We start from the raw sequence: 10,179 nt of genomic DNA on the forward strand, positions 1-10,179 counted from the left end.
CTATGAAGCAATTCTGGATTATTCATCTGGATTTATTGTCTTCAAAAAAGCTCAGTGGTACCAATGTTAAGTATTGACAGAAATGAGATGTATCTGATTATTCATCTTGTATACTGAATTAGAATAAGTAGATTAGAAGTAAGCTGCTGGAGTACTCTCTCTTACAAGATCCCCTATGTCTTCAAGCTTCACCGCGATGACAAAGCATCTGTAGGAAGGGGAGGAACTCCACAGTGCCGAGAGGTTAGGAGCAGGTGGGTTGTTAGCCCACACGAGAATAGACAACACACTCCTCTGAGGGGTCACTCTTCTGCACCACTTCATAGTCACAGCTTTTCTTGTTAAATATGACTTTGCAGTTCACTTCGTCAAAACCAACAGGAGTATGAAAGCTGTCATTGGCAGAGAGAAAGCAAGTGTTAGACTGAGAGCAATAAAAGATTTGCTGGTTCAGTGGTTATAGCTTGAATTGATGCTGAGTGATATATTTCTGGAGCTGTGGCTAAGACCAAACTAGCTAGCTTGACTGCCACCCAGCTACAGCTTCCTGGGCCTCAAAGATGCCTCGCTGCATTGCACAGTGCAGATGTACCAGCATGCTCAGCACTACCATAGGGATTTATAGCACAGCACTCTTGGCATGTCTTATCTCTTTTCCATTAATTTTTCATTATTGCCAGTTTGCTTAGAATGTCACAGGGGTTTCCTGATACATTGAGTGTCACCTGAGCAAAGGTGATGATCATAATCAAGCTGTTTTGGTCCTTTGAGAAGGCAGGTTAAGAGGAAAGGAGGATGTTGGAGATAGGTACTTCAGAGCAGTGCCTTGTTACCCTAGGGTCAGCATATTCACTGGAGAAAAGCAACTCCAGAAAGGGATTCAAGTCATTATAAGCCCTTTCGAGGAGCTTCACTTAAGTGCTCTGTAGAATAAACTTCTTTCTACCCCCACTTTCCCTGCTAAGGAAAAACTTAACTACAGGGTAAGAGGGGGTTCCAAGTTCCTCAGAATTACAGGCAAGCACCAGCTGGATGTGTCTGGAAGGGTCTGTGTCCACTCTAGTCAGCAGAAAGTGAACAAAGGTAAAGGATCCAAGTGATCAAGAGCTATCTCTGGCTGTCCCTAGCTCTGTGACATGGGCAAGGAAGGCCCTCTTGTGCTCCCCAGCAAAAGGAAGCTGTGGTCTTCCTATAGGCAATGATGCTTCTTAGGAAGTCCAAACTTACAGGGAGCAGCAACGCATTGCATGTGGGCTGCAGCTGCATCTGAAGCAATTTTCTGTCCTTGCAATCTCTCCAAAGGGGTAGAGTTTTCCTTCCAGGATACAGCCTGCATAAGACAGCAGGAAAAAAAAAAAAAAAGTTCTTTAAGCCTCCACATGAAGTAATTCTTCAACTTTCCACCCGTAAGTTTCTGAAAACTTTTTTCTTGGCAATAGTAAAGTAGAAGTAATTTTGTTCTCCAGGTCATTACCTGGACTAATTTGAGAGCCTGAACTTGTTTCTTCTTCACTGGTTAGAGATGTTTTCAGTGTGAAAAATCTGGGATGAAACTGAGCAACCAAACAGTGGGTTTGACACTGAACTTTAGTCAGAACTACTCTCAATTGCTGCATCAGCTCCATGTGCTGCAATAGCCACAGCAACCTACCACCAACAGCAATAATATTGCTGCAACCATACCCAGTCCAGGAGGAAACTTTGTTTTTCCCTGTATTTGGTAGGTTAGGGTTGGAACCTATCTGTCTCTTTCTGACATATCCTCCCTCCCTTGTATTTTGAGCCCTTACTTGCAGCTCCACACAGAGCTGAGCTGCCACAGAAAAATCGAGTGAAAGGGCATTCCCTGTTCTTACCTTCTTTGGCCTCCCCTGGCTTGGACAGTTTAGAAAAGCAGTATGCATCACCCAGTGTCACTGTGATGCCCATTGCAACGAGGAAAGCCAGAAAGCTCTTCTGTAAAAGAGACACGGAACCCATGGCATGAGTTTAATTCCACTTTTATTATCTCTGTTCTCAAAAGCTAAGTCACTGAACCTGAAGCAAAAATTAGAGATGACCTTATGTGTCTCTGAAAATGTTGGAAAAGGGCACTCCACGTATTTCACCGAGTTAATGACTTTCCTTTAGGTTAGAAGAGACAATGCTATGATACAAATGTGTCAGCAGTGTCACTCCCTGCCAAATTCCAGTCTCTAGAAATCACAGAAAGCTTCAATAATATTATATACTTGAAAGCCCTGCTAGACTCTTATTAGTGCTTTATTTACTGATCTTGAGGCAGATTTAACTTTCTCCAGTAAATCACTGTCTGTAGAGCACCCCATTGCTTCACTTATGGGTACAGCAATTTCTCCAAATTTCACAGTGCAGTGGAGATGTTCCAGGAAGTTTTTTGAAACAAGTGGCTGGGTAGAGAAGAGAGGCACAAATTAGTAACTTAGGGCAAAATCCCAATGCTGTACATTCTGAATAGCAGTGCATGAGCCATCTTGTTAAACCATGCACACGTGGGTATGGACATGTCACAGCAGACACTTTTGTCTAGTGGTGGCAAGAGCTAAACATCTGTAAGACTTCTTCAGAGATCCTGCTAGGACCTGCTGAACAACCCAGACTTTTTAAAAAAGACTGTGTAACTTTGTAATGGCAGTTATATTGTGGTGGAGGGGCTAGAGAGGTATGAGAGAGCACGCGGTTATTTTGATGGGCTGCTCGTCCTGGGTAACTTAAGACAAATGTTTAGGAATGGCCAAATACTGAGAAGCAATGGAGGACATTATTTAAATTCTCTTGATAGCACCCATAGGTTAACATGAAATGACTGTAAAATGAGTACACCTTTCCAGGTTATTGTTCTGAACTCCAAAGACTCTTGAAACACATGTTTAAAATAGCAGTGAGAGGTGTTGGTTTTGTTGTTTGTTTGGCTGTTTTTTTTTTTCTAGGCAGCTCTGCTCTCCACCTTGGGTTACTTGAATCATGAATGTCAAAAAGACACTGAAAGGTCCTGAACTTATGCAGGTAGTAAACTGTGGGAATCTCTTCTCTTTCCCGTGGAAAAAACTTGCTATTTTTATCCTTGATGTGCTGCTTTCTTAGAGGGCTGAGGGACATTTTTCTTTATAGAAAAGACTAAAATTCTTCTTTCACTGGGCTCTCTTCTGTTATCTTGCTATTCCTAGAAAGGCTAGTCAGGTGAACTTGTGCATACTCCTGTCTCTAAAGACCACAGTTCTGACCCTTCCACTAAACAGAAAGGGAAATCTGTGGTGTCTAATCACTGTCTGAACTGGCTTTATGCTGGGCTAACCAAAGGATACATCAGCTAAGCAACATATTTAGCAGTGAAGGGCCCACACCTAAGTAGGTTGAGTGCAGAGAGTAACCAACAGGTTAAAAAGCACTGCCAGAAATAGTATTCTTTACTGGAAATGGCAAAGATTATTAGTGTTACACTGAAGCCATAGAGCTGTTAGTTAAACATCGGAGTTGTGTTGTTCTGGGTGGCCTGTAAGGCACTTCAAGGTTGGTTTTGGTTTTGTTTGTTTGTTTTCTTCTTTTTTGCTCTCTTAAAAAGGGGATGTCACCCAACATTCTGTAGAACAGAATCTTTCAAACTGGATGTGGTGGCCTTTGAAAGTAATTAATTAATGTAGAATGAGATATCAGATAATTTTATTCAGCTTAGTCTCATCTGAATATAGACAAGCCCTCAGGAAAGCTTAGGCAGAGAAAGAAATAGATTATAATTTCTCCCTTTATTTGCAAATCTACATACATTACAGAAACTCCTGCCACTTCTGTCAAACTAATGCCATTCCTGAAATTCTCATCAAAGGTAGTAATTTATGTCTGTACCTTTGGGGATTATGTAAGCATAAATTAGAGGAAAAATGGGCCACAGGGCTTTGTCTATCTACTTAGCATTACCTAACTGTTGATTCAGACTTTGCAAACACATTTGGAGGCTTGAACAGATTAAACAGGACACAACTCAATAAACCAAAAGAGAAATGCAGACAAAATACACTGTGTATTACACTTTTCATTGTAAAGAAACTATATTTTTAAATGTATTTTGCATATATAGATTTTAAAAGCATGGTCCTAAATGCTTACAACATTCTGAATATTTTCATAAACATTTCTGAGAAAAGGGTAACAGCAAGGGAAAGACCAAGAGATATGTGTTCTGTTTCTTGAAAAGAATTACCAAACAAAGAACAAAATTCACAGTAATCTTCACAAAGGTGTCTTTATTTGCATCTTGAAGGTTTTTTAATAGAATATATATCCTCCTTTAAAATGTAACTAGGTGATTCTCCCAAGTATCCTTCTTTTGCAGTTTTAAGCAAGTAGCTATCCTAATTTTTAAGAAAATCTAAACCTTTAACTTACCATTGTGGAATGCTTGGCTTCCAAAGAGCTCCAAGTCTCCAGAACTCTGCTAATGGTTCATGTGGAATCTGAGAGCAAATGTTTTATGATGCCTCTACATTGAGCAATTTAAGTATACGGGGAAAAAAAGCTTGCTCAACTCAAATGCAGTTATATTTACTTTTATGAAGAAATCATTGAAATTTCACCAGCTGGCAATGAGAAAATATTTGCTTCTGTAGAGCACTGACCTGGGTAGAAGGTTGAACTGGGAACTTGGCAATCCTTTGAATCATTATGATAAGAAGAAATGCCTTTTTGATTAAATACAAATATTGCTAGCTAAGCTGTAGGCAGTATTGTACAGCCAGGTGATTTGTAGCTGCAGCAGCTGCGTGCTGACCATTTATACTAACTGTGGGCTTGGATATGCTTGGAGTAGGGAACTAGGTATTAACAGCTTAGGGAGCTTTTGCATACTTACATTTAATGCTGTGGTGCACTGTAAGATAATTGAAGGTACTTGGTCATTACCAGTACTAAAGCCTCTTAACATTGAGATCTTAGTCAAAGTTGGATCACATTGCAACATTTCTTTCTCCTCAACTAAAATAAGGATTTTCTTGCAAAGCAAAAGCCTGCTGTTGTTCCTGTTCAGGCTTTGACCTGAATAACTATGATAGAGTATGTGATCACTTTTATATGTGCAAAATACTTTCGCAAGAAGTGGTAAAGTTCTGAGCAGTAATTAAAACAATGCTTTCTCTTGCTCCTGCAACCTTGTCTTAGAATGAACTAACAGACCTTGGCCATACCTATATTTGAGAAAGAGATTCTTTTTACAGATGCTGGCAAGCAATTTGAAACTTGTTCCTATAGGAATAGACTCATTTACCACCAGCTACAAAAAATTTGGTATATGATTTTAAGATTACCTTTAGAAACCTTGGACAAATACATCAAATAAAATCTGGCTGTACTACAAGCTAAGTGATTCTGGGTGATTTTTTTTTTTTTAAGTATATTTAAACACAGAGTTGAAAATACTTTGGAATGGTGAAATGGTGGCAAGAAAAATTGCCATCAATTTCCTCTTATGCACTATGCATTTCTGAGTATTAATAATAATTAATTTGGATTTTGGATGTATTCAGTCCAAAGAATTCAGCAGGAGCACAAAAAAAAAAAAATTAAGTACATAGCATGACATAATTCCATGACCTTCTTGGAGGAGATGCTGCAGTTGGAAGTCTGTGCAGGTCTGATAATCCTTTAGTAAGAAATACATAATTCATGAAAAGTTACTAAGTGTTCAATTTTACAGACTTGTACAGCTGACTTTTTTTACTTGTCCTGTGATATAATTACTTGTGCTGGTTTTGGTTGGGACAGAGTTAATTTTCTTCATAGTAGCTGGTATGGGGCTATGCTTTGGATTAGTGCTGGAAACTGTTGAAAATGCAGAGACGTTTTCCTTACTGCTGAGCAGTGTTTACACAGAGTCAAGGCCTTTTCTACTTCTCACACCACCCGTGTGCAGGCTGGAGGTATGCAAAGAGTTGGGAGGGCACACAGCCAGAACAGCTGACCCCAACTGACCAAAAGGGTATTTCATACTATTTGGCATCATGCTCAGCCTATAAAGCTGGGAGAACAAGAAGAAAGGGGAGGATATTCAGAGTCACGGCATTTGTGTTCCCAAGTAACCATTAAGTGTGATGGAGTCCTGCTTTCCTGAAGAGGGCTGAACATGTGACTTCAGACGGGAAGCAGTGAAAGACTTTCTTATTTTGCTTTGCTTGCATGTATGGCTTTTACTATACCTATTCAACTTTCGTTATCTCAACCCATGAGTTTTGTCATATTACTCTTCTGTTCTCTCCCCCATTCTACTGGGGGAGAGTGAGCAAGCAGCTGCATGGTTCTTAGTTGACAGCTGGGGTTAAACCACAACATCACTACATGTTTTAAAACTTTCACATAACGAAAATCATGCCTATGTCATTGAGACAATTCAATACATTTCCTTTTTCATCCTTTGCTTATGGCAAAATAGGTAGAACCACTTTATTATCAAACTCTTCTTCTCGGCTGTGCTTACAGTGTCCAGTGCGCTTATAACTTCTCTCAGGTGAGGACAGTGCTTTTGGCCTTCAGTTGTGTAGCAGTTTTCCTTTCATTCTTCTAACCCATTCCTGAACAGTCTTCAATCTGACAGTATCTCATTTCAAACCTCAGTATAGAACAAGGCTTGAAAGCTTTTAAGTGTTATGGAAATTACTCCAGACACTATAAAGAACATAATGCCTTTCCTGTATAGATATCCAAGGTTCATATCTGCCATCTTTGGCACCATATTGATTTAGATACAAAACATTTACTTTCCATCCCTGTTGTTAATATAGAGTTTGGTTTGGAGTTTCTAAAAATTATTATTTCTACACAATTTTAAAAAATAAAACTCTAAAGCATGGATTAAATAAGCACAGTTTATTTCACCATCAAGATGACCATCAGTTTGTCACACTAAGTATTGTTTGCAAACTCTGTCAGCAGTGATTTTATATTTTCTCCCACATCACTTTACATAAAAGGTTTCATGGAAGTGTAGAGAAACTACACATGATGTGCACCCATATATGGCTTGCACCAGTTTTACAGCATTCCATTCACATGCCATGTCCAGGCTTTTCTATCCCCAGGTCACCCTGGGCTTGACAGGAAATTTTATGCCAGTTCTTTTGTGTTTTTTGATAGACAGCTCAAAGCAAGACTGGTTTTGTTTTCAAAGCACCTGTTGGGCAGTACATCTATTCTTATGCCAATGAGTTTTTTATAAAGATGCAAGTCCTGCCAGCAACACTGCTGATTGTCTGCTAATAGGCTGACAATCCTCTGAGTGCTTATCAGAAAGTGTAGTGATAGGACAAAAGGTAATGGTTCTCAATGGAAATAGGATAGATTTAGACAATATATTAGGAAGAAATTATTTAGCATGAGGGTGGTGAGAAACTGGAACAGGTTGCCCAGGGAGGCTGTGAAAGCCCCATGTCTGCAAGTGTTCAAGGCCAGGTTGGGTGGGGCTTTGAGCAACCTGACCTAGAGGAAGGTCTCCCTGCCCATGCAGGCAGGGTTGGAGCTAGATGATCTTTAAGGTCCTTTCCAATGCAAACTATTCTATGATTCCATAAAAAAAGCCTTCCCTTTCAGATCCTGCACAGCCAGAGAGCAGAGGTCCTTGTGATGAATTAATACTCACTGAAAGAACAAGTATTTGGTGAAGTTCACTTCTGTTTCCATAGAAAACAATTATATCATGCAGATAAATACTTGCACGTAAGTCGTGCAGACAACTAAAGCCCACATACATTGCAAATATATTTTTTATAAGTTTGAAGCCTACTGAGGACAGTTGAAAAACTCTCATGAACTTCTGCAGCCTTCAGATTAAATTTTAGGGCTTGGGTCAAGCAAAGAATTGAAGTACAACCTTAGCTTTAGCCATGTGACAAGTTCCATTGTCTCCACTGGAGCCACTCCTTGCTCTCAAGTTTTTCTTGGTGAAAGGCTTTGCTGGCTCTACCCTGGAACATAAATTCACAGTCATTCTGGCTCATAGTTTATCAACTATGGCACACCCATTGATAGGAGAAGTTTAGTTTGTTGACCTGTTTACAAAAATGGGAGGGTAGCACTATTTATTTAGTCCTGTGAGTTCCATATTTCAAAGTTTTGCTGAAGACTAAAGTAGAAAACTATGGGACTGTGATTCGGGAGCTGGTTTTTTGGGGTTTTTTTTCATCCTAATACTAACTTGATGCATGACTTTCAGTGGCTCCCTTAAGTGTGTTTCAGAGCTTATTACATGTCTGCAGAAGAAGGTAATAAGGTTTCAAGTTTCAGAGCTTATTACCCTACTGTAGAAGACTGAAAAATCCAGAGATAGAACTTGAGTCGCCTTCCCTACTTCCTCACACACTAGGCCTTCCTAACCCACACCAGGGGAACTCCGGGTAATGACCATCCTCCAAGACCATGATTTTACCATAAGATGGACTTTTGGGATCAAAGAAGGATCAAACCCATGTGGGGGAAGCCATAAGCCAACAAAGTCATGTGTGTCCAAGTCCAGGTTCTTTTAGAGGATTACCAATTCTGCTCTGACTTTTTTTACCTCCTTTAGGGTTTCTGAACTGAGTTTAGCAGTCTGGTTATTTTTTCCTGCTTGTACAACACCTTACTGCAGTAAGTCATTTGACTCGGTGCATGTCAAGGTCTTCTAGGTGATGTGGATAGTCATAGTCTGCTTGTTTCTGAAATACAGGTTATAATCAGTTATTTTAAAGAAAAGCTGGTGTCAAATGCCCTGAAATTAATAAATACACTGGTAGACAAGTGGTGTGTTTCATTGTTGCATTAACCAGAAATGAATCCCAGGAAGAAAGGAAAGTGTCTCTGAGGGCTTTAGGCTCCTGTGCAGGTCCAGTGACAGTACATGTGTACTTATTTCTAACATAGACGCTCCATTCTATACTGAGTGCCAGAGACTGAGGCATCTTCAAGGCCTGACTTCACCCATCACCCCCAAGTCCTTTTGCAGCCTGTAGATAACACAGATGCTGGGACTATGTCCTGAGGGCTGGGGAGTTCTGGAAATTGCAGGACTTGGAACACCCCACCTCTCCCCACTACCCCTATCTGTACCAAGCCTTACAACACAACCTGTGCATGAGAATGAGGAGTGGCAGAAAAAAAATGAAGAACAATGCACAAACTGTGTTTGGGGTTTTTTTATGTGTGTCATATAGAAGCTTATCTTTCAATTGTAACCTGACTTTTTATTTTGTTTGCATCCTGTTCTAAAGTTATAAAAGCATATTTACCTTGTTAGCTATTGAGAAAGCTGGCTGTGGTATTCTCTTTCATTTTTTACCTGGTAAATATTTGGGAGTTTAAGCAAGTGCTGCTTCTGTATAAGTTTTTGTTAGCACCTCTAGTGTGAGGCAACAGAAAGCAGTAATTCTGCAAAAGTTTTTACCCACAGGAAAAAAAGACACAGGCTAGCTACATGGCATATCATTACTTAGATTATCAAGAAGAGAGAATTACATTACATTAGAGTTAGATTGAATGTGATGTCAAGATCCTTCAGTGTGTGCAAGAGTATAAAGATAATAGAGGGCTGGAGCACATCTCCTGTGAAGACATGCTGGGAGAATTGGGGCTGTTCAGCCTGGGGAAGAGAAGGCTCCAGTGAGACCTTTTAGCAGCCTTCCAGTGCCTGAAGGGGCTACAGGAAAGCTGTACAGGGACTTTTTACAAGGGCATGGAGTGATAGGACAAGGAAGAACTGTTTCAAGCTGAATAAAGGGTAGATTTAGATTAGATGTAAGGAAGAAATTATGCACTGTGATGGTGGTGAGACACTGGAACAGGCTGCCCAGGGAGGCTGAGGATGCCCCATCCCTGGAAGGCTTCAAGGGCAAGTTGGACGGGGCTTTGAGCAACCTGATCTAATGGGAGGTGTCCCTGCCCATGTAGGGGGGTTGGAAGTAGATGATCTTAAGGTCCCTTCCAACTCTAGCCATTCTATGGAATACTGGATTTCCTCCCTTGCTTTGAAATTGGTTCTTGTGCTAGTGTTCACAGATGTTTCATTGTGGACATAACAAGCTTTGAGGCTAACACAACCTATTCTTAAACTGCTGGATTAAGGATTCCCAGGGCACTCTTTGGTCCGAGTAACTCCAGCTCTTTGTAGTACCCTCCCACCACTTTTTGCCCCCATTTCATGTCTTG

The 10,179-nt window shown here is 40.3% G+C and overlaps 1 protein-coding gene across 1 annotated transcript; it reads right to left on the reverse strand.

Annotated features, from left to right (window-relative positions):
• Positions 1-11: 11 nt before the first annotated feature.
• Positions 12-4,519, reverse strand: LOC127384506 (beta-microseminoprotein-like). The gene is made up of 4 exons (XM_051619032.1): positions 4,402-4,519; positions 1,857-1,956; positions 1,228-1,330; positions 12-392 (listed from the first exon to the last, which is right to left on the reverse strand). The coding sequence occupies exons 1-4, from the start codon at positions 4,402-4,404 to the stop codon at positions 263-265; spliced, it is 336 nt and encodes a 111-aa protein (XP_051474992.1). The 5' UTR covers positions 4,405-4,519; the 3' UTR covers positions 12-262.
• Positions 4,520-10,179: the final 5,660 nt, after the last annotated feature.

Source organism: Apus apus, chromosome 4 (assembly GCF_020740795.1).
Source record: "Apus apus isolate bApuApu2 chromosome 4, bApuApu2.pri.cur, whole genome shotgun sequence".
In the NCBI taxonomy this organism is placed as follows: domain Eukaryota; kingdom Metazoa; phylum Chordata; class Aves; order Apodiformes; family Apodidae; genus Apus; species Apus apus.

What these genes read in the sequence shown, in the direction of transcription:
- LOC127384506 (XM_051619032.1), bottom strand. An exon ending in GCCAGGGGAGGCCAAAGAAG is followed by an intron (nt 1,331 to 1,856) that starts GTAAGAACAGGG and finishes TGTCTTATGCAG; the next exon opens with GCTGTATCCTGGAAGGAAAA. An exon ending in GCAATGCGTTGCTGCTCCCT is followed by an intron (nt 393 to 1,227) that starts GTAAGTTTGGAC and finishes TGCCAATGACAG; the next exon opens with CTTTCATACTCCTGTTGGTT.